The sequence below is a fragment of the Saimiri boliviensis genome, chromosome 11 (genome assembly GCF_048565385.1).
Source record: "Saimiri boliviensis isolate mSaiBol1 chromosome 11, mSaiBol1.pri, whole genome shotgun sequence".
Taxonomy (NCBI): domain Eukaryota; kingdom Metazoa; phylum Chordata; class Mammalia; order Primates; family Cebidae; genus Saimiri; species Saimiri boliviensis.
Window position 1 is genome coordinate 108,345,152 of NC_133459.1, and position 25,945 is coordinate 108,371,096.

The 25,945-nt window shown below is 34.2% G+C and overlaps 1 protein-coding gene and 1 long non-coding RNA gene across 3 annotated transcripts in view; one reads left to right on the top strand and one right to left on the bottom strand.

Moving 5' to 3' along the window:
• Window positions 1-25,945, bottom strand: part of LOC141580336 (uncharacterized) — a 494,168-nt gene that overhangs the window by 83,294 nt on the left and 384,929 nt on the right. The gene's annotated exons all lie outside the window — the stretch shown is intronic.
• OLFM3 (olfactomedin 3) overlaps window positions 6,701-25,945 on the top strand; it is a 194,021-nt gene continuing 174,776 nt past the window's right edge. The window contains exon 1 of the mRNA XM_010343804.3: window positions 6,701-7,189. Within this exon, the coding sequence (XP_010342106.1) occupies window positions 7,121-7,189 (69 nt within the window). The 5' untranslated portion in view covers window positions 6,701-7,120. The remainder of the gene's footprint in view (window positions 7,190-25,945) is intronic.

Below are 25,945 nucleotides of genomic sequence, written 5' to 3' on the forward strand. Positions count from 1 at the left end.
AGTGCAAGGCAGAGCCCTGTGATGCAGAAGTCTGCATGAACCATTGTGAGGACTCCACACTTGATCACGTAGATGTTAGTAAGCCACTGAAATCCTTTAATCTGAGACCAATATGACCAAATTAGTCTTTAAATCAATTATCTCAAGTTCTTTGTGGCAAAAAAAAAATTGCAAGTTGAAAGTAGAAGTAAAAACAAACAAACAAACAAAAAAACCCAAAACTGGTGGCAAGGCAAGGAAATAAACCATCGTAATACTTCAAGTGACATAAATAAGATTCTGGCCTGGGCATATGGGGCACAGTAGAATAGATTTAGATATATTATAGAGATAAAATTGACATTATTTTTGATCCATTGAATGAAAGGATAAAGGTGAGGTAGAATTCAAGTGTGGTCTTCTTGCGTTGCAATGGGGAAAAAATTGTTTCACAAACTAATATGATTTAGGAAAGATACTCATTTGAAATATTGAGTGTGAGATGGAAGAAATTACATAGGGACATCTAGAAAATCTTAGGTTTGTAAATATGCATGAAGAAATCAAGGTTGAAAAATTCACTCTTTCATTCATTTACTAATGAAATCTTTAACAACTGCCAAGTGGTGGGCACTGTTCTAGATGCTTGGATTAAAGTAGAACACCATATAGACAAAAACCCTTCATAGAATAAATTTTAATAAGAGAGACAGAGAGTTAAAAAATGGCATAAACATAGGCTAAATAGAGAATAATGGGGGTATGATTTCAATAGAGTAGTTAAGAGAGGTAGGGGATCTAGATGAAAGTGGTTTAAAAGCTGGAAGAAAAGTAGAGAGAGAGAGAGAGAGAGAGAAAGAGCAGCAGCATGAATAAAATGAAAATGTGGCAGTTCTCTGACAGGTCAAGAACATTAGGAAATGAATCAAAGGAAATTTTCATTTACATAGTGAAAGATGAAGAATTGCTCAAGGGGGTTGTATTACATGCTTAGTTATTCTCATTTTTATTCTAAAATAACTAGGCCTCTCAATGTTAAATTATATATCAAACCAAAATAAGGAACAGCATTTTAAAAAATAATGGAACATCTCTGAAAAGCTGAGGAAGTATAAAATATACGAAAAAAAAATACAGTTGGCCCTTGAACAATACAAGCTGGCATAGGTTCATTTATACACAGATGTTTTTCAATAAATACATTGAAAAATTTTTTGTATATTTGCAACAATTAAAAACTTCAGATCAACTGCATAGCCTAGAAAAACTGAAAAAATCAAGAAAAAATGAGCTATATCGTGAGTGCATAAAATATATGTAAATCCTACCCTATTTAATCATTTACTATTATGAAATATACACAAATAATTAAAAAGTTAAAATTTATTAAAACTTACACACACACAGACTGTAAATGGTGCCATTTGTAATAGCAAGAAATATAAACAATATAAAGATGCGGTATTACATCATAACTGCATTAATTTAACTGTATTACATACTGTACTACTGTAATAATTTTGTAGCCACCTCCTATTGCTATTGCAGTGAGCTCAAGAGTTTCCAGCATCTACTTGACACTAATCTCCAGTGAGCCTTTTGTCTATCTACTCAATTGCATATCACAATGAAAAGTGACCTCTTGTGGTTCTCACGTCCTTTTCATAATGTTTAGTAAAATACTCTATGTAATACCCTTGAATAACATGATGACATTGTATGCAGTGGCACTAGCAATGCTGGAAGTCCTTCCAAGAAGAAGAGAAAATTCATGACATTACAAGAGAAAGTTGTGCCACAGATTGAGGCCTGAAGCAGTGGCTGCCCATTATTTTAACATAAATGAATTCTGTGTAAGGACCACTATAAAAACAAGAAAAGAAAATGTGTGAAGCCATCATTCCAGCTATGCCAGAAAGTACATATTTTGCAAAAGACCTTTTATGTACATGTAAGGACTCCTGTAAGAAAGGCATACCTATATACTCTAATGTGATTCCAGAAAAAGTGAAGTTATTATATAACAGCTTGAAGCAAAAGAAAGATGAAGGATCTAAAGCTGAAGGATATAATGCTAGCAAAAGATGGTTTGATAACTTTGGAAAGAGGTTTGGCTTAAAAAAAAAAAAGTCAAGATAATAAGAGAAGCAGCTTCTGCTGACCAAGAAGAAACAGACAAATTTCCAGACACCCTTAAGAAAATTATATGGAGAAAAGATGTCTTCCTGAACCAGTTTTTAACACAGACAAAAGTGCCCTATTCTGGGGGAGGAAAGCCACAAAGTACATTTATTAATAAGGAAGGGAAGGGAGTGCTGAGATTTAAGGTAGAAACAGATAAGCTAACTCTACCATTGTGTGCAAATGCAGTCGGGCTTATGATCAGGACTACTCTTATCTATAAAGCTGTTAACCACATAGCCTTGAATGGAAAACATGAACACCAGCTGCCTGTCTTTTCGTTGTACACTAAGAGAACCTGGGCAATGAGAACCCCTTTTCTGGACTGGTTCCGTAAATGTCTTGCCCCTTAAGAAAGGAAATACCTTGTCAGTAAGGGACTGGTTTTTTAAAAGTTCTCTTGATATCAAACAATGTCTCTGGTAATCTAGAACCCCGAAAGTTTAACACTGAAAACATCCAAGTGGTCCATTTGCTCCCAAACATGTCTCTTTTTCAGCCACTAGATTAGGGGATCATAAGGACCTTTATGGCCACATTACTCACACTCGCTATAGAAAGGATTACCAACATTATCGAAGAGAACTTTGATAGAGCTTGATCAAAGTTTAGAAGGCCTACACCTTTAAAGATGCCATTGTTATAGAAAAAGCTGTGAAGGCCATCAAGCACAAATACTGTGTTCAGATGCTGTTCATGACTTCACAGGATTTACAACCGAGTCAATTAAGGAAATCGTGAAAGATACTGTAGATACGGCAAAATAAAAAAAAGTAAGGGGTAAAAAGATTCAAGGTGTGGATCTTAGAGAAGTTCGATAGCTAACAGGTACCACAACTGAGGAATTAAAAGAAGGTAACTTGATGGAGATGAGTAATTCCAAACCAGTGCCGAGGCAATGAGGAGGAAGACATAGAAGAAGCAATGTCAGAAAATAGATTGAGTTAGACAATCTAGCAGAAAGATTCCAATTATTCAAGACTACTTTCGACTTCTTTTGTGACATGGACCCTTCTATGACATGGGCAATGAAATTAAAGCAAAGGATGAAAGAAAGATCAGTACTACATAGTCAACCACTAAAAAATAAACATGTTTAGAGAAATAAAAAAGTAAAAAGTCAGACAGGAATTATGACATATTTCTGTAAACTTACACTAACAGTGCCTGCATCTCCTGTCTTCCTTCCCATCTCTTACATCTTTTCTGCCTCTGTCACCCCTGAGTTGAACAGACTCCTCCTCCTCAGTCTACTCAACATAATGCTGACAAGGATGAGGATGCTGATGACTATTCAATTTCACTTAATAAATGATAAATATATTTTATCATGATTGTCTTAATCATATTTTTCTCTAGTTTTATTGTAAAATTGCAGTATATAATGCATATAACACACAAAATAGATGTTAACTGTTTATGTTATCAGTAAGCTTTTGGGTCAAGAGTAGGCTCTTAGTAGTTAAAATTGGGAGAGTCAAAAATTATTTGTAAATTTTCAACTATGCAGAAGTTCAACACTTTTAATACCTACATTATTCAAAGGTCAACTGTATATCATACAGTCTTTTATCAAAAGAAAACTAAAATGCATAAAGCATTTACCTAACACTATGACCAAATATAGAATTAAGAACTTTTGTAACATTGGACACAAACATTTTAAAATTTTTATCATTTGTTCTAGGTGTTGTGTTGTACCACAACTTCATATAAGCTTATTTTTATGAATACCTCTGTAGATACTACTGGCTAAAATTTTTGTAATGCTCTATAAAATTCAGAGTAATTTTGTACCCATTGTAGGCATAGAAGGCCAAATTTGACTAGACATATAAATATCAAATACTTTCTTATCCATACATTTAAAATTGCAAGATTTTTAAATCTATGTTATGAATTATATTGTATAATTTTAAGTTAACTACATTTACCAATCTGAAGTGACAGTGAAAACCAAAGCCGAAAGATGCACATTTATTACTTTTAGTAGAACTCTTTTGACTAGCTAATGAATGACGCACGATACAAAGAACTACTTGGACTTTTTTTCTTGCAATGAGAAATGCTCCCTAGATTGCAATGTACAAATAAGATATGTCATCTACAATGCTGTCAAATTGATTGATTGTATGAAAATATACTATAAGAGGGTTTTGTTACAAAACAAATAACTAACTAAAATAAATATTTATCTTTAAGAGAAATTATGCAACTGTATGGTTTTATTTTAGAAGAGAGATAAAGTAATGGTAGGGTATTGGTGAATTTGTACTCTTTAGATTAAAGCTTTTGTTTGGTAGTGGCGTATTTAATACAGCTTTGATTTATTACTGAACTTGATTATTCTTCACAAATGACTAAGCTTCTCTTATGGAAAATATGTTGTAAGTATGCTAAGACCATCTGTTTTCATTTGTAACATCATTACCATATATTACTTATTTTGTATCTTTAAATATTATCATCTTCCATCACATTTTTCTGACAAAGTTTCATAGAATTTGTCCTTATTAACTTCTTGTTACAAATGACATTCCAATGCCATATTAAAGGAGAGTTAAAAAGAAACAAAACCATGCCCACATAAAAGTTTTGTTTCAGTCACTAATATTGTAAACCATGTATGAGATCATAATCTGTTTCCAGAAAAAAAACATAGTATTTACATTATAAGAATACCTGTTTATCTTGAAGTGATCAAATTGATTTGATTATATTTTCTTATTACTGTGTGTGTCTGTTAAATACAGCTACCTCTACTCAAACAACTATGAGGTACTGCCTGCTAATTGAGAGGAAGAGATGTAAAAAAGATGGTAAAAGACATCTTGGGAAGAGGGAATAGCACGTGTAAATAAAAATAACAAAAAATGTATTTAGAGAATGGATAATAAACATACACTATTATAATAATTCAGTCACAACACCTCTGCAAATTCATTTACAATCTCGATATTCATGTGAAAGATTTTAAAATGGATGCTGAATTTTCAATAATTTCTATGTGTAATTTATTGAAAAATTATGCTTATTTTATGATACATAGATAGATAAATATGTAGATGTAGATAGATAGAAAACGTTTAGGTTAAAGAAACAAATGTAAAAAGAAAAAAAAACTCTTTGACAAATATGTTCTAGGTTATCCCAAAGAGTGGTACAACTCTCTAGTTGTATCTGTTACAAGCCCCCTCAAAAAAAAAAAAAAGTTCTTTTTCTTTTTCTGCTAGAAAATAATGGGAACTTCTAAATATGAATATGACTGTTAAGGTTATCATTAAATTAACAGCATCATAAGAAATTTCACTTCGTTTCTATGATTTTACAATCTCTGTTTTATGCATGATCCATTTTTTCAGAAAGAATTTTTAAATATAGTGAACTTAATGCCATTTATGTTTATAGAAAATAAAGACCTCGAGTAACTATACACACGTTTATAATATTAGGATAAAAACAGATGCAATATGGTGTAAATTCTTTGGGACAATAACTTTCAAATGTATTTGAGTCCTAATTGAGATTTCTTATATTTAAAAATGGATGTACTTTCAATGAAAGTTTGATGGAGATTTTGTACTCGGTATGTGTCTGATATCTCAATTTACTGTATTTAAAAATGTGGAAGTAAAAGAAAGCAATGTCCACAGCTCCAGTTTATATATTTTAATCCTTAGAAAGTATAATTTTTAGAAAAATCAACAGAAGATGGAAATACTAAAGACATAACTCTACGAGAGGGATGTTTCAGAGTGGCTGCCAAATTCTACCTAACTTTTCATATTTCTGAGAACACTTAGTTTTTCTATATTCAAAGAAATGAAATTGCTCAAGTAAAGTTAAATGATGCAGGGTAAGAGAGTTAGTTTGCCATTTACCCTGTCTTTGCTCTTGTGAGGCAACTATTCTACCTTTTCTTGAGCCCTAGATTACAGAAGTATTTGAAAACAGAAATAATCACTTTTCCCATCCCAGTATCCATCTATCTGTGAATTCTTCCTAAAGTAAAAGCACAAGTCAGACTGACAGAAAAGCTATGTTTCTAGATATGGCTGTGTCTATGGTGGGGGTGAGGATATTTCAGTTGGGGGATCGCTAATGGAATATACCATTTATAACTAAAAGAAGAATATAAGCCTCTTTCTTTATTTACGCATAGTGTTTTCAGATGACCAAAATCCCTAGATAGATACGTTAATACCTAATCAAAACATACAATTTCAATAAACTACTCATAAATGACTGCACACATCTGTAAATTACCACATTCATCTCTAACAGCCGAAAATCGTGTGCCTTGGACGACAAACACACACTGATAGTCTGCACTGCAAACTTTGTTTAAAGTACTAAATACGGTATCAAGTCCTCTGTCAATGACAGCAGAAGGTTCCAGTGCACTATTTGTTTCATAATCCTGTATTTAGCTGACTCTACTCTGCAGCTCAAGTTGCCGGCAAACTGGAACTGGAGCGCGAGAGTCAATCCTTGTTTGGCTAACAAATTCCCCGCAAAATATCCCCCCGAAACCCCCAGGAGCTGTAGTGATGTCATATCCGTTGTCCAGGTCTCCACACCTCTCTCAGCAGTTACTCCCTTTATCTATTCCTTGGGTCAAAACTTTTGAGGTGGGCTGGCTGCATAGCCGCGGGGGAGAGGGTAAACTGGGGCTCGCAGGTTGGAGGAGCTTCAGCACCGCGGCCAGCGCCCACTGCAGCCCAACCCACTCTCTTGAGCTCCCGGACTCCTAGCTCTGAGAATGCCTGCGGAATGATCGCCCCCCAGGGCGGCTGCCGCCGCTGCCGCTGCTGCTGTTATTGCTACTGCTGCCGCCGCCTCTGCTTCCACTCTGCTCTGACTGGCAGGCAGAAAGTGCAACTGACGAGGGAAAGGTCTCTGCAGTGAGTGGAGTGCCTACATAAAAGAGAGTAAAGAGGGGGCAAAAACCCAGAGCAGAATGCGGGCGACGTCCAGCCTTCTCAATCTCCTGCTGCTGTCTTTGCTTGCTGGATTAGACCCTTCCAAGGTATGAACAATATTTTGAGTCTCTTTTGAAATAAACGTGCAATATGTTACAAACCTGCCAAAAATGCAAATAAATATGCCAAAATCGGCACGAGACACAGCTCTTTCAGCTACCTTAAGGGGCCTGGCGTATCCCCACTGCTTAGAAGATAACAAGGTGAACTACCGGAGGACTAGCTCCTCAAGGTAGAGTCCTACTGAGGGGGGGAGGGACCAGGAGAAAATAAAATGTACATGGGCAGCGAGCAATGCGGTTCTCCGGGGAATTTAGCTTATTCCGTGTCCAACTGCTTAATGCTCTCTTTAAGTCAGACTGGTAATTCAAAGGAGTTTGCGAGTGGAAACAATGCAATTTATAAACATGTATTAGGACATGGTGAACCGTTTCTTTGTTGAAAGCAGGGAAGCGTTTTCCAGCTGATCCTGGTCAATAATACTCCCATCGCAGACGTGCTGCGGTTTGTGTCCAAAACATTTGGGATGCTGCTTATAACACACACGGCAGAGCAGCAGAGCTATACTCCCTGCCATGGCTGAGAGGCGTTGGTGAAAGGAGCTTGTGTTTGCTTCTTTCTTTTCCTTAAGAAAATAGTGGGCACTGAGGAAGTTCTGATTACCAGTGTTAAGAAACAGGAAGTGAGAATCTTAACAAACTAAGGAGGGCAATAGGAAGGATGAGTTAGCTCATAAATGTTGAACTCTTTAAAATTTATTTAGTACTGGCAATTAAAGTGAACGCTAAACTCCTTTGATAAAAAGACAGGCAAATGTGGACAAATATTTTCAATGATGTCTGAGAAAAGTCTTGATGACAAAGTGAGGTAATTTGAAAGCTTCAGCATTCTAAGAAAAATCATAATGAGAGGGAATTAAGAGATAAGCCATCTGGTGAAAAAAGAGTAAGAGATGCAATGTATTATTTTACTTATTTAACTGGTCAACAGCAATTTGACACTATAGGAAGAATGATGTCATGCTGTAAAACTAATAAAAGCTATATTTTGGAATATTATAAAGTTGTTTTTAAAGCTTTACATCATGTGTGTAGTGTAGATAAATTAAGTTTCCTTTTATTACTGAATAGAACTAAGATGTAACCAAGCATAATTTAATACTGTGGTTGTGATATTTCTAGGCCTAATATAGTATATAGTTAAAACTTAGAATCATGTCATATATATTTGTAATTATATCTGTACTCTTTCATTTTTAGAGGGAACTGATGAGAATAAACTCATTTTATTTTAAAGCTTTGAAAGTACTGGTATTATTGATGTAAAAGCTTCACACTATGTGAATGTCGTCTTAATAATCTTAAAAGAATATTTTAAAGATGTAACTTTAAAGCATTTTACACTTAAGTTAAAGTGCTGATCTTGCTTTTCAATATTTTTTCTTCCTGACTCTACACCCTGTAGTGACACATTCTATCCAATGCCACTCTTTTTACATGATATTGTTTAAAACTTTAAAATACATTCCATTATATATCTCATTTGAGAGTATTCTTGGTAAAACATTTTTTAAAAAGCAAAGGTAATCACTAAGTTACTGCAGAAAAAGTCCCTTGACTTAAATTGAGTTTTATTTGTCATTCTTTAAAATAAATTCAGAAATGTAAAGCTTCATTAACAATTTTATTTGTGATTTGATTTGTCTGGTATCTTTGATGCATAAATATCTTCGCTGCTTGCACCCCTTTCTTTCCAAAATTAAACATATAGATAATTTTCTGTTAAACATGGAGACAATTTTTTAAAATAAGCAATGAACTTTTGGTCAATATAATCTTTTCTAGTTTGGGTGAGTTTATTTGTGTGTATTCAGTGCTATGAAACTTTTTACTTTCTTCAAAATGAACTGTACCTTGCCACAAATGAGCTGAAAAATCCAGGGAAGGCATACATTAACTTTTCAAACTATCTTTCTCAGCTTCTACATACTGCAATACAGTGTACAAAGAACAAACGATGGTTTTTTTCTTCAAAAGATGATATTTGTCTACATTATAGACATTACAGGGAATTTTAAAATGTTCAAAATAGGTAATTTTAATGTTGTAAAAAGTTTTGAGACTTTTTGACAAAATACTGCTTAAAAATAAAGAGAATCTGCTTTTGTGTTATATTATATATTTATATAACATATATTTATATTGCCCATCCTCCAAAAAAATTACAGATGGCATCATTGTGTCCTCAAAATAATTGTCAATTAGATTATAAATTAAGAATTTTCTAAAATTTTATTTTTATTCTGCTAGTCATTTAAGGGCTTAGATTTTAAAAGTCAGGATTCGTAAAGCAAATTATATCTGGTGAAATTAAAAATCCAATAATATAGCACTATAAAAATACAGTTTTTGGACAAATAAGAAAAGATTTGTGATAAAACTTAAATGAACAGAAATGCTAACCAGCTGCTTTTTTACATACTAATACATTAGGAGTGACATATGTCATAATCAGATTTTCAAATTAGTTTATTATTCTATATTGTTATACTTTCTGTTTATTATAAACAAATACACACACACACACACACACATATATATATATATATACACACACACACACATATCACATTAATAAGCACAAAATGGCAAAATAGAAGAGCTCTTAAAATTGAATGGATTTTTTTTAAGGTATAGGATTTCACATATATCAAATACTGGAAATCTAAATCTTAGAAAGCACCTCTTATATATTAATTTATCTGAAGACAACTGGGTTTTCTAACAACAGTGCCAATTTTGTTTCATGGAAGACCATATAATGTTTACATTTATAATGCTGAGTGTTTTTTTTTGTTTTTTTTTTGTTTTTTTTTTTTTGTCACTGAAGCTTATAGGTCTTATATGGCATTTTATAAAGTGCTTAAGTATCGCCATCTTATGGTAAGATAAGTTACTTGAAAGTCAATATTGTTTTTAAAATTTTTTAAATAGCCCAAGTTTCATTGTTCATAGGATGAGCTTACTTCTAGCATGTACTTAGTTTCTTTTCTCTCATTTACTGTATCAAAATATTGCCAAGATTGGTATTCTCTTCCCAAAAAGAAAGGCAATTGACAATAATTAATTAATTGTATTTTTGTAGAGACAGATGATCAATTTTTCTTTTAGAAAGTTTGTGTAAAATGTTTTCTTAATTAAATTATGATTAGTAAGTTTCCGGTTCTTTTTAGAAAACTCAGATGTATTTCACTGCCTATTTTAAGAGATGTCAGTTAATTTCATTTGTAATGGAGTGTTTGAATTATAGACAATATGCCAAATTATTGTTCTATAAGCAAAATTTCCAACACTGAAAGCTTATAGAAATTTAATTATTGCTCAATTTTATAGGGGAGGACTGTTTTTGTGTAGGGAATTTCTGAGGGTGGCTGCTAGATGGCATCTCTGTGCTTTTAAACTGAAGGCATTGATTTCAGTAATGACCTTGATAGTAGGAGAGTGGACTTCTTTCTGTTGCAAGAAGATTTTTAGTGGACCATTATTTGAACATTGTAGCAAAACAGTAATACCTGTGAATCAGAACCATGAATTTCTCTGCTCTGAACTATAAAGATAGGATGATATAAACATGGCTGTGCAGGTTTCAAACACAACATTGACACTGGAGCCAGACAGATATTTGGGGAAGAGTTAAAAAGAGGTGACATGGCCATATCCATGCATCATTATGCCTGCAAACTTTAAATGAGTCATTATGAGAAAATGCCCTATCAGGGGAATTGTGCTGAGACTGAGGAAATAATTACTCTCTTCTTACGTAGAAATATGTTAAAACTTATCTTCATGATACATGCTCACACTACCCACATAAAATATAACCATGATTCAGCAGTAATCTCCATCACCAAACTGTGCTTTCTGTCCAAGGCAACCCAGGCAATTAGATCTCTTGCCCTAAATAAGATAATTGCTTTAAAGCCCTATAAGCATGATGAGAAGTAGGAATATTTTAATCATTATATTGTTGACTGTTTCATAGTGTAATATGCCATAACAACCTTCACATTTTGATATTGCTAAAGAAAATAATCAGACTTAATTTGCCTAAGAGTAGCTTTCATACATAAATTGAATTAAAGTTCTTGTTCTTACTACTTTTAAATGAAGTTGAGAAAAAGCAAAAAAGCAAGAGACATAAACTGAGATTACTATTTGCTTTAAAATTCGCCTTAAAAATTTGTCTGTCCTATTTTCTCCTGTGTGATAGAGACATCCTCTTCATAACAGAATCAACTCAAATTAGCACAGAAAATATGGATTGTCATTTGGCAAGGACATGTAATTATGTACCAGTAAACCCTAATATGGCAAAAACTGGAGTTCAAGGCAGCCTGTTTATGTTTCGAAAGGGCAAATAGTTTCCTGATCTCATATATTCTCATCTTCCTTAACCTAATTAAACTTTTATTTTAGAAGTATTCTCTCTCACTCTTTCTCCTGGCAACTTGAAACAGTTAAATGGTATTGCTTTTCTTTTAAAATTCTTGTTGCTTATAACATTGCAACTATTCTCTTTACAAAGTGGCATATTGTGATGATCGATGCTCTGATGGGGGAAGCATGGAGGTTCAAGGTTCCTTGTTTCTGGACCCTACCTCATCTGCTGATGATATACAGATATGTGACTTTGGGGAAGCTGTGATTTCAATGTCTATACCTATAGAGTGAGGAGCCTAGATGTTCTGAAAACTTTGTTAAACTCTAGAATGACTCCTTTTAATAATATCTGAACATTTATCCAAAATTAACCAATTCTTTTGTTGAGTTTAGTCGGTAATATCATAATCTTTGTAAGACCTGAGGATGAGCCTCCCTGGATAATATCATGAAGTTTTCATCTTCTGGGTTTCGTTTTTAAAGCCTTAAATTTTCTACTTTCTGCCTCATTACTCTGCTTCCCTCCTGTATGCAAATACACAATCCATATGCTCAGGCTTCAATCCACTTACCTATCAAATATTGCTTCCTTCAAGAGATCATTCCTGAATCTAGTATGTTTGAAAATCAACATGTTTCTTACTTCAGCCGTAAGTATTTTGTTTAACTGAGAATTATCTAAGAAAAAGTAAAATAAAAATTTGTATCCCATATAAAAGGAATTATTAGGTGTATTCAAGAGATGAGAAAAGTGTTTGAGAGGACTACATATAAAAGGTAACTCATATTCTATTGCTGACTCTTCGAGGCAGGCACATCCTTAAAGATTTTAGACTGGCAATTATTTTTAAAGCCTCAATTTTTGTATTAAGAAAATGTATAAAGAAAAAAGTGAGACTGGATAAAGCTTCAGCTTTGAAAGTAAGACTTTGCATCTGATCTATTTAAGTACAGTTATTAAACATCAATTTACTTAAAAGCAAAACAAAACACAACTTAGTTGACAGTAGTGAAACTAGGGAAAGACACAAAACTAGACTGTTGTCTTGGAAGGTTAGGTGAAATTAAGTACAGCGAATCAATGGGATAATCTGTACATTTCCGTATATTTGAGTGAAATTATTTCCTGATAGCATTAAAGTATTAGGACAATATCAAAGCTATATAAACACTCATTACCCTTGTTTCAATATAAAATATCATGTTGAAATGGTGGTCCTTGAACATTTTAGTTCACCTAACACTGGTCATTCATCTACTCAGCCTATCCCCACTTACGCATCAAAAGCCATGAGGTATATTTTTAATATATACAATTTTAAAATTTGTACTTTTAAACCAGTATAAAAGCAGAAGCTGGACATGAAATAAGAATTGGCTGTCAGCTCTAATGGTACAACTTTTCAGTAGTGAGTTAACCTGTCTGAAGCTCAGTTTTCATAATAAAATAATATAATAGCAATTGAGCTTATACAATTACTTATCGTATTAATATACGTGAAAACGTAATTTAAACCATAAAGTATAGTGCAAATATTCTGCTTACATCAATCAACCTATAACTAAATCTAAAGTCTATTGTGGACCATATATTAAGGACTCATAATAATAAAAAGGGTTTATCATGTTCCTTCCCTCTTGCTGTTGCTTTTTTTCGGCTTTGCAAAAAGTGAATATTGTATAAAGTTATCAGCATAGTGTCTCAGAACCAGCCCATAATACTGGCCGAAGCTCCAGTTTCAACTTGCCAACCTTACAAGTTTACATCATAATTATACCAAAAAAGGCACTTTTTACAAGTTTCTCAGCTAAAAATGTAAAACACGAAGAGTGGTTTCATAATATCAAAGCCCAACCACATCAAGGAAATAACTTTTCAACTAATCAGGAAGAAGAGATCGTGGAGGGGAAAGATACATTTAAACAAAGAATCTACCAACAGATAAAACTGCTTTTTAGGTCAGTGTGCAAAGTATGGACTTCTTATGTCTTTGCAAACTATGCTAATGAGAAAGTAGTTTAATTCTTCCCGAAGATTCAAAAATAATATTAAAGAGGGAAGGTAAGAAAATGGATTTTCTCACCTCAATCGCAAAATATTCAAGGCAGAGGATCATGGAGAAAAGATCACATTTAGGAACATAATTTCTCTACTCTTTTCTCTTGGATTGCTTTCTGTCCCTCTGCTTATATTGATCTTTCTGCTCTTCTTAGTAGAAGAGCAGCGTTTTCTACAGCGTTTTTCAATAGACCTTGACTCTCAATTAGCTATTGTCATATTCTGTTGATGTTGCTCATCCAGTAGCAAATCCACCTCAGTAGCTCCGGAGTTAATTTTTTTCTTTTCTGTACTAAACCCATGTAAATAATGTGAAGAATAAAAAACATATAAAAGCAAATTGTAATATCTAGAATAGACTCTACTCAGGAACAACTAATATTTTAAAAATGTTTAAAAATACTTGCATACCATACCATACTGAGGTTTAATTTATCTTTGTTACTTTCTATAAAACATTTCAGATTACTTGGGGGAATCTCAAATACAGAAATAGCATAAGACCATCTCTATCTACAGTGCCAAGTAATTTCAATGGCCCTAATAAAAATATTCAAAAATGTTGCTGAAATAATAAAAAACTTAATTTTCCAAAAACATTGATTCTTTTTTGCTTTAAAAACAAGGTGTTGTAAAGCATGTATCACAGAGCTATGCCTTCTGGTATTTTCATACCAAGCCTTCAGAAGTATAAAAATAAGTTTAGAGGGAAGATTGCAGATGCTGTTGTATTCATGGTTTTGCTTCTCCCTGGAAAGCTTTTATCCCTTTTCTCCATATGTCAAAATTTTACCTATATTTTAGGATGCAACTCAAGTACCACTTCTTCCATAAATTCTTCGCTGACATTCCTTGCACCCCAAGAGGAAATAATTCTGATAAACTAAGAACTCCTGAAAGAAAATAATCATGTTTTATTTATACATGTACCATTAGCTACAGGTACGATGTCTGACACAGAATAGTTGTTCATGAACAAAGGCTGACTTGTATTTCCTCCCTACTCCAAAATGCAAAACAATTTCTAATCATTCTTTTTTTGAAATAGTATTCAGTGTACACATACTACTTTCATAGTTTATTAGTAGTTATTTATTGTGTATCTCTTACTAAATTGTAAGGTTTTCATTTATTGTATTTTATCCCTTCTAATAAATCAGGGCAGGTTTAGCGTTTTGGGCACCATCCTGTTCTTTCCTTCTAGCAGCTGGCACAGTGCCTTATCCATGTAAGATATTTAATAAGTAATTTTTGCATGAAAAAAATGAATACATGAAGAATAAATAAGTCAAGGAACACATAATAAACTTGAAATCCTAGGTTAAATGATGCATGAATATAATCTATGTTTTTGATCCATTTTTCCATGAGGCAGTGAAGTAAGACTGATTTTAAGAAACTTTAGAGACTTCGAACTCTTATGCCAGGTTACTTATCTTGACTTATGCTAAAAATTACGTTTCTTTAAATTTCTTATTAATTCTCAGCACACCCCACTATCCTCGTGCTCTTTAGATTGCTCAACCTTAATACTCCGGTCAATTACTTGTGTTTCATGATGCTTGGTGGCAAAGTTAGTACATCCTCTTATTTCTTTTCTTTTCTTTCTTTCTTTTTTTTTTTTTTGAGACAGAGTTTCGCTCTTGTTGCCCAGGCTGGAGTGCAATGGCGTGGTCTCGGCTTACTGCAACCTCCGCCTCCTGGGTTCAGGCAATTCTCCTGCCTCAGCCTCCTGAGTAGCTGGGATTACAGGCATGAGCCACCACGCCCAGCTAATTTTTTTTTTTTTTTGTATTTTTAGTAGAGATGGGGTTTCACCATGTTGACCAGGATGGTCTCGATTTCTTGACCTTGTGATTCACCCGCCTCGGCCTCCCAAAGTGCTGGGATTACAGGCGTGAGCCACTGCGTCCAGCCCCTCTTATTTCTTTAGTTAGTATATCTCTTATTACAAAGTGTCCATTTCATCTGCATGGACTTATAAGTCCAAACATTTTATTAATGTGTACATGTTGTTTTGACTACTTTTATTTTATGTAAAGGCTTAGCTTTACTTGATAAATTAGTAAATTAGCTATAGTTTTCCATCTCTTTTGAAAGAGTGACTTTTTTTAGGATCTAAAATGTTCTGTTTAAATTTTTCTCTTACTATATACATGTATAATGGCACTGTGTCATATAAAGAAAAGCCATATTTCTACTACATTATTCTAAGAACACAGCACCACCATTAAGAATATATTTTTAATAATTAAAAACAAATATAGGTATAGTAGAGTCAGATTCAGTCAGAATTACAGATTTGTCTGTAACATCTAAACAGTATCAGAAATTAAATGTTTGATTAGTTTTGCAGGTTAAAATGCTCTGGAATAAAATGTCAGTAATAAAATTGTTTAAATATTATGAATAAACAGCAATCTAGATAACCCCAAAGGGAGGACATAAATTGAATAGACAATCCTTTTAATTTTTCGAACTAAGTTGAAGGTGATTAAGAAGCATTACCCCATGATGATTTAAATAATATTACTAGAGGGACCAATTCCAGATGGCAGGATTTCTTCAAACAGAGAATTGTATTGGAAATGTTGATTCACTAGCACCAAAATGTCACTGGTAAAATATGACTTACAAAAGATGCCATCACTTCTGGAAGTGATCTATGTTTATGGCTGCATAGGGAATTATTTATCTGAAATCAGGACCAACAGTCATTATTTTTACACTTAGCATGTTTTTTTGTCATAATGACATCTTCATACATATCACTGTAGTAAAAATAAACTGAAATATTATTTGGCTCAAGACTCACTGAAGACTTCTTATTATACTTATTATTTATAGATGCTACAGATATATCCTACTCTTTGTAAGTTGGGTACTAGACACAGAGAATAAAATGACTTTAATTTGATTAATTTTAAAGTACTCAAGGGATATGCAGGAGCTTATGTAAAGAGTAATGAAGCTTATACCAAAGAGATAGCTACTGTAGTATAATAACCAAAAACTGAATAGAAAATACTTGAGGGTAAGGAATCAAGTGAATTGAATGAGTTCATTGTTTATTTACTGCACTCCTCATTGATGCCAAAGCTTCATGACTTCCTTGTAGGTCAAATCAAGATAAGACTCCGTATCTAAATATTTGTTCTAAAACAACAATAAAATAAGATTTTAAGTGATAAAATTATAAATAAATTTATGTGTAGCATGGAGGTGAGCACATTCAAATACAATGAAAAGAAAAACAGTTGAGGAAAGCTACTTGTTTACACATCAGGGATGGTTTAAGTTGTTACAATTGATGGATTCATTTGCCAATATGTATTTAAATATTTCTGTTAACTTTATTGCTTCCTACACTACACACCCCTTACATAGAGAATGAGTATATTAATTAATCTGAGATCTTGTTACCCTTCTATTACTGCTGGCATTCAATTTTGGAACAAGATCTGCTTAGTTCAACTAATCTTAATATTTCTTAGAAAGAATAAATAGAAGAAAGGAAAAGGCAAGAAAACATCATCAAGCTCCTTTTCCTTTACTAACTTAGGTCTTAACTTTGCAGAGAAAGAGGAAACAAGCTTGATTTTATTTTGTCTATTTGTATATAATAATATTGGAAAAGACCTTATTTCCCTCTCAAGCAACTCAACCTAAATAATATTAATTTAGCATACAAAATGGAGATAAAGGAAGAGAGAAATCATACCAAATCAGAGAAAATAATATACTAAGTAGGATATCAAAAAGTTTATAGTATTGTGGAAAGAGTAGCAAGTTAGGAGTTATAAAAGCAGGAATCTTCTATCAGCTCTGTTATTATCTAGTTGTATAGCCCTGGGCAAGTTTTGTGGTTTTGTGGTTTCCGTTTCCTCAGGTACAAGGTGAGTATGTTGAAACACCAAATGCTCTTATACTTTTGGTGGTTATCCTAACATGGGGCACATCAAACTCTTAGAAATATAGTTAATCATTTTCTGATTCATTTTACTTCACTCTCAAATTGATTAAATTAAAGGTAAAAATGTATATTGCTTTTATTTGGCTGAAAATCAGAATTAAAGTTTTGGAGAAAAATCATTGCAATTTATTGAATACATTTAGTGACACAATTAAATACAAAAATATGTAAGCTCATTCCAATGTCATTTACTCGTTTATCTTTCAATTAAATTTGTAAAAACTAATGAAAAGGAAAGATAGAGAATATCTTTCCTTTTCATTAGTTTTTACAAATTTAATTGAAAGATAAACGAGTAAATGACATTGTGTTTCTACTCTCTTTATCTCACAAAAGTTCAAACAAGAAAGATGGTTAAAATTATAAGAAAATAAAGAGGACCTCTATTTCAAATCTCCATAAAAGTCAGGAATCTTCTCTATAACATAACTGATGGATGGTTATCTAGCTTCTGACTATATGTTTCTAATACTGGGGAGTCTAACAGTATTCAAGGAATTGAGTTTATTTTTAAACAGAAATAATTATGAGAAAGTTTCTTTTTAAACTGAGTTATACCTTCCAGTGATATTTACTTCTACTATGTTATGGGTTTTTTTTGCTAAACTTAAGAAAAATAGTATATTGACTATAGTAGACAAAATAATATCCTTCCAGAGATGTCTGCATTCTAATCCTCAAAACCTGTGCCTATGTTAACTTACATGGCCAAAGGAAATTGTAGAATTGACTAAAGTTAGGATCTTGAGATAAAAAGATTACCCTGGATTTTCTGGGTAGGCTCAATATAATCAAAATGGTCCTTTTAAGATGAAGACTGGAGGCCCAGAATCAGGAAAAGCAGCAAGGGTTACAGGAGCAGAGATTGTGGAGATACACTTTTACAGTGGAGAAAGGATGCACAAGCCAACAAATGCAGGCTGCTTCTAGAAGCTGGAAAGCCAAAGGAAATTGATTCTTCCAGAGGCTCTTCAGAAAGGAATGCAGCCAGGCTGACACTTGGATTTTAAGCTCGAAATGCTCTTCAGGTATTTGTCTGCCGGAACTGTAATAAATTTGTGTTGTTCTAAACCATTAGGTTTGTGATAATTTCTTATGGTGACATTAGAAACTAATACATTGCCTTATAAAAGGTATATAATGTATCAGTAATAATTAGTATTTACCTTATTAATTAATGTGTAAAACCAAAACATAATCAGGCAAATAATACTAGAGTCTATGCTTGTGAATATGAAGACCAGAAAGACCAAAGAGATAAATTACAGTGTGGTTTAAATATCATAAAAGAAGATAGATAATATAGAAATGAAAAATTGCTTATTGAAGAAAGTTTTAATTAGATTACACATAGCCCTAATTGAATTACATGATAAGTTTATGTTTTCCCTGATTGACATTTATAATACACAAAATAAATCATTTTGTTGTTGGGTAAAAGTCTGCCCGTAGACTCACCTGCAATCTAAGAACATATTATTATTATTATTATTATTATTATTATTATTATTATTTGAGACAGAGTCTTGCATTTGTCCTTTCATTGTCCAGGCTAGAGTGCAGTGGCGCCATCTCGGCTCACTGCAACCTCTGACCCCCAAGCTCAAACAATTCTGTGCCTCAGCCTCCCAAGTAGCTGGGATTAAAAGGGTGCAGCACTACACTCAGATAATTTTTGTATTTTTTATAGAGACTCAGTTTTGCCATGTTGCCCAAGCTGGCCTGGAACTCACGACCTCAAGTGATCTATCTGCCTTGGCCTCCCAAGGTGCTGGGATTACAGGTGTGAGCCACTAAGCCCGGCCTAAGAATTTAATTTTCTTGCCATCATAGGCCTTTTCAAAGCACTTGATGAAAAATTATTTATATTGGGTTTGTAATCTACCTTAATTGGCAGTGAAAATACAAATAAGCAGGCTACCTGTGATTCAATTGAATGATGAGTATGATTCTATCTTTTCCTTCTTCATTGCTATCATCAGTCAAAATGTAATCTACCAAAGGCACTGGTAAGTCTTCCAATGAAAGCAATTTTGTTTAGAAAACCAATGCATGTTTCATAAGAACAGTCAAATAAATGATGATCGCTTAGTGACATCTTTTAAAACATAACCAGGATTGCCTCTTTAACGTGTAATTGAGAAAAAAAAAATGTGCTGTTGGGTTAGCTTATTTTTTATAAATAATTGAGAACTGCTTTTAGTTTTACGAAAATTTATAAAGAAAATTATTAAAGAAGAATATAATTAATTGAGATAATAAAGATTCTCAATGATCTAAATTATCACATGGGATAGACTGGACTATTGGAATTTATGTGGTAAGTAATTTTTCAATAAATAACTTGTAATTGGTGCTATTTTAAAAGTTGGACATAAAGTGTTTTCTAAAGTTGCAGTTTCTACCCCTATAAAGTGCTTAATATTTTCTACTGGAGGACCCAAAGATGTTTATTAATATTTATAGTACTGTATGACATGTCTCACAGCAGAAACCTATGTAAGACACAAGGAGAGAATATGGCAGGGTAGTGGGGGACCTATAGCAGAATGGAGATAGGAGAAAGTTCCCTGGGGACAGGAATGCTTAAAGAAAGGCTAACTAGCCAATGAAGAAAGAAAAGATACTCTAGTAAATGGCAACAGCATGTAGGAGGTCAAAGAGATATACAAGCCTGTGAAGCTGAAGAGCTTTTCTACATGACTTGAGTTTTTCTTATCATTAATTATGTGAGATGCAAAAGAGGCTGATGCCAATGTAAAAGAAAGAGAACTACTGGTGGCATTAAAATGATAAAAAAATATAATTATCCAAATATTTCAGGACTGAACCTGTACCAGATTAAAAATATTTCTGGAATTTAGTTAACTCCAAACAACAGGTGGAAGATCAAACTAAAACACACACACACACACACACACACACACACACACACACACACACACACAATTTAGTTGTACTACTTCAGGTTCTCCAGAGAAACCACCAATATATAAATGTTCGAATCACGTGAAATGGGTTGGTATGTCATAGAAAAAAAAAATGACCAGAGTAACCCTGCTATAGAAGTTGATATTGGTTCAAATCACCAGTTACATAACAACTGCATTACCAGGGATTTATGGTCGAAATTTTTCAATGTATTTTCAGAATGCCCGCCATGTACTTGTATCTAGGATCAAAGGATACAGCAGTGACCAACAAGACTCAAATTTCTGCCCTAAAGCTTACAGCATAGTTGAGAAGAAATAATAAACGAACAAGCAAAATGTATGTGAGATAGTAATCCATCACATGGAGGAGAAGCAAAACAGATGAATAAGAAACAGTGGCATATTCTAGTGTAAGGACAGATGATTAGAACAGGCCTCACAGTACATGCAATACTTGAGCAAAGATTTGAAGAAGGTGGAGAAGTGTTTTGTACATATTTGAGAGAAACTGTTCCAAGCAGAGACACTTTTAAATATAAATTCAATAAAACAGGAGACTATGTGGAATGTTTGGGAAAAGGTAAGGATAGTGAACTTTAGCGAGAAGGCCCAAGAATGAGACCAGCAGGAAATGAGATCAGTGACTTAGCAGAAGGCTAGATCACGTGGATTGTTGTGAGTGGTTTTAAGAATTCTGAGTGAGATGGAAAGATACTGAGTGAGTTTGGAGCACAGATGTGGCATGACATGATTTATGTCTTAACCATTTTACCTTCTGTGGGAAAAAATGGTTTTGGTGGTAAGGGAAGGAGTTGAGAGAGCAGGTGGTATAAAATAACTAGTTAATGTTGACGTTAGCTAACAGGAAAGAGTCATGGATGACTCCAAATTTTTTAGCTTGAGCAACTGGAAGGAAATATGTTTCTTAACATGGGAAATGTTGGTAGATGAGAGAGGAGATGAGGAGTTTGATTTTGAACATGTAAGTAAGTTTGAAATGTTTATTAGACATTCAAGTTGAACTGTGGAATTGGCAGCTGCTATTTGAAGTTCAGGAAAGATGTCTGAATGGAATATATCATTTTGATAATCATCAATGTGCAGACAGTATCTAAGCCCATGAAACTGGAGAATTCTGAGGAGTTTTGCTGTAAAAGAAATGAGAAATTTAAAGTATACCTAGAGGAAAATATGATATCAGACATGTTTGTTTTTGTGGATGTATAAAATGGAAGAAATAACACTGTACTATGATCCTGACTGGAATGATATATGAGAAATTTATTTTAAATGGGAATGCAGAGATTTTCTTTAGGGGAACAGGTGGGAAGATAAAGTATATGATACAAATGCTGAGCGTGTGGGAGCACACGGAAGCTCTCTTGTAATTGCCTTCATTTTTTAGGTGAAATAGGAAGCATGGTCAGCAACTGAGAGGGAGGATGAGTTATCTGTAGGGAGAAGAAAAGAATAATGTCCTGAAAACTGCAATTAGGAGCAAGGAAGACAGCTTTTCACACTGCCAGGCTCAGTGATAGAGAAGTGTGGCAAAGGGCTTGTGAGTTCTTTAGGGGCAGCTGTGTGTTCAGAGGAGAATCAGATTTCAGGGAAAGTTAAGAGGTGAAAAATATTTTCAGAGAAATGAGCAGACATGAGGAAATGTCACTAATGATTTATTGTGAGTTTCTCACTTGTTGCAGTCTGCACTAAATCGATAATGAATCTTTCATTTACATTGAAAGAAAAGCCTGAGTTTTTCCCAGGAACTAGTTATTTTTTTTTCACTATCCCTATGAAAAGGTTTAGTCAGCCCAGTTCTCTTCTGATGTGGAAAATGCATAAGCCATAAACTAGTTGGAGGGCATTCAACACAAATTATAATAGAAAGTGGGAGGATGTATTACTCCCTTCTCTTTCATTCTGGGCCAGATTTACCCTTGGTGGTTGTATTCATCCATTCTCACACTGCTGTGAAGAAATACCTGAGACTGAGCAATTTATAAAGGAAATAGGTTTAATTGACTCACAGTTCTTCATTGCTGGGGAAGCCTCAGGAAATTTACAGTCATGGCAAAAGGCAAAGAAGAGGCGGCACCTTCTTCACAAGGTGGCAGGACCAAGTGAGTGCAAGCAGGGGAAATGCCAGCTGCTTATAAAACCATCAGATCTCATGAAAACTCACTCACTATCATGAAAAGAGCATGGTGGAAACCACTTGCATGATCCAATCACCTCTACCTGGTCCCACCCTTGACACGTGGAGATTATGAGAATTACAATTTGAGATGAGATTTGGGTGGGGACACAACCAAACCATATCATTCTACCCCAGCCCCTCCCAAATCTAACCTCTTTTCAAATTTCAAAACCAGTCATGCCTTCCCAACAGTTCCCCAAAGTCTTAGCTCATTCCAGCATTAACTCAAAAGTACACAGTCCAAATTATCATCTAAGACAAGGCCCTTCTTGCCTAAACCAAAAGCAAGTTAGTTACTTCCTAGATACATGAGAATACAGGCATTGGATAAATGCTCTCATTCCAAATAGGAGAAATTGGCCCAAACAATAGGGCTACAGGCCCCATGCAAGTCTGAAATCCAAAAGGGTGGTCACTAAACCTTAACTTCCAAAATAATCTCCTTTGACTCCATGTCTCATATCCCAGTCATGCTAATGCAAGATGTGGGCTCCCATGGCCTTGGGAAGCTCCGCCTCTGTGGCTTTACAGTGTACAGCCTCACTGCCAGCGGTTTTCACAGGTTGGCATTGAATGCCTGCAGCTTTTCCAGGTGCACAGTACAAGCTGTCAATGGATCTACCATTCTAGGGTCTGAAGGATGGTGATCCTCTTCTCACAGCTCCACGAGGTAGCACCCCAAGAGAGAGTCTGTGTGAGGGGCTGCAACCCCACATTTTCTTTCTACATTGCCCTAGTAGTGGTTCTCCATGAGGGTTTCATTCCTGCAGCAAACTTATTCCTGGACATCCAGGCATTTCCATGCTTCTTAGGAAATCATTCTGCATTGATGGGGAAGCCTCGGGAAACTTACAGTCAAGATGGAAGGCAAAGGAGAAGCAGGCACCTTTTTCACCAGGTGGGAGGATGAAGTGAGTGAAAGCCGGGGAAATGCCAGAAGCTTATAAAATCATCAGATCTCATGAGAACTTACTCACTCTCACTAGAACAGCATGAGAGAAACTGCCCCCATGATCCAATTACCTTCACTTGGTCTCGCCTACCATCACTTGGTCTCGCCTTTGAAACGTGGGGATTATGGGAATTACAATTCAAGGTGAAACTGAAGTGAGGACACAGAGTTAAACCCTATCAATGGTCACATTGTACTCAAGGGAAGACTCATACATTGAGTGTTAGAGGTGGATATGATATAACAATGAAAGAAGGACAGAGTAAACAGCAGGTGGGACTGTATGTTTTAACAACATTGAGTGAAAACCCCACACTGAAAATTTCCTTGGAACATCTTTGAAGCAGTGTAAAAATTAACCCATGTCTAAGACAATCTATTATTTCTTCCCCCACATCCTCCCCCCCCACAAAAAAAAAAAAAAAAAAACAAATACAAAAGAACAGGGTTCACTTTTGTTCCTTCGAAAAATTCTAAGACCAAAAATAAAATCTCATTTCAACGTACTACGTTATTGGAAATAAATTTGTCATTTGTTATATTTAGCAATTTATTTCTGCTCTAGCATATGCCTAAGGAGACATGGATCACATATGGCTCTCAATGTATTATACAATGTCTTTCTAATTACCCAACAAACATAAAAGAAGAAAAATGTTAACTTTGGTTTTATGTGACTAAGGCAAGAAAAAAAAAGATCTATGTGACATTCTTCTCATTTGCCTCGCTATGGGATGATATTATAATAGAATGAAAGGAGTATATAAGGTACTGCAATGTTGTAGAGCTGTAAATCTGAAAATGAAAAAATTAAAGTGCCTGTCTGTCTGTGTGAGCATATGTATGTTTGGTGTAAAAGAGTGAGAGTTTGATCTAGTCACTACTAAAGAGCAAAACCTCAATGATCAAAACTAATTACATTAATTCTAGAAAAAGTAAGTGAACAGCATAAATTCGAGAATTCTTTTTTTTTTTTTTTTTTTTTTTTTTTTGAGACGGAGTTTCGCTCTTGTTACCCAGGCTGGAGTGCAATGGCACCATCTCGGCTCACCGCAACCTCTGCCTCCTGGGTTCAGGCAATTCTCCTGTCTCAGCCTCCTGAGTAGCTGGGATTACAGGCACACACCCCCATGCCCAGCTAACTTTTTGTATTTTTAGTAGAGACGGGGTTTCATCTTGTTGACCAGGATGGTCTCGATCTCTTGACCTCGTGATCCACCCGCCTCGGCCTCCCAAAATGCTGGGATTACAGGCTTGAGCCACCGTGCCCCGCCCGAGAATTCTTTTAAATGTACTTTATTATTTCCAAATCACATAATAACCTAAGATAATCCTACACATTTTTTTGAGCTGTTGCCTTACACAGATTTTTAGAACTCATTGAAAAATTAAACGAGATGACTTTCAAATTATCCTATCAATTAAAGAAACATAGATTATTTAAAATTATTTTTTCATATAATTTAAAGTCCTACTGAAAATTTCATTTACACTAAGAAAGCTCACACCTTTTCTTCTCTGAATCTGATCTGTAATCTTTGTTATATTAAAGATTATAACAATTATTACATGGCTAAAATGATACAAAAGTATAATAAATGTTTTTTTCTTGTTTGAAAATGCAATAAACAACTTGTCTCTCTAAGCATGCTACTTTTCTCCAAATCACACATTTCTCCATAATACAATAGGGAAAATAATTCCTCCCTCAAAAGACTGCATAAACATTAAATTACATAACATTTTGAACTGAATCCACTGCCTGGCATTTAGCAAATGCAAGATAAATAGCAACATATTTTTCAAAAAATATTGCTCATGCTATATGTTCTACTTTGTAACTAACGTTACAAAATCTGTACCCTGATGTTACTCATTCAGTTCATTTCATTCAACACATGATTTCACTATATGGTATGAGACAGAAACAAAGTATAGACACATTATTTTTCATAAACTCTCTACCTGTTTCTAACCTCTCTTCATAAAGTTTAATGTTTTCATATTAATTTATGAAGCAATGGTGTTAAAGTATTTATGTTCATGGTACATTAAGAGAAAAAAGAAACCACAAAATCCCTTCTAAACATAACAGGATATAGTTGATGGAATAAATCAAGAGCACAATTATTAAAATAAAAAATATAACAACCATTAATTTGCCATGACACTTGACAAAAGAGTGGTGAACAAAAGCCATTTTAAATATCCTGTCCCCTTTACTCACTTACAGAGCATCTCTGTTCTTTT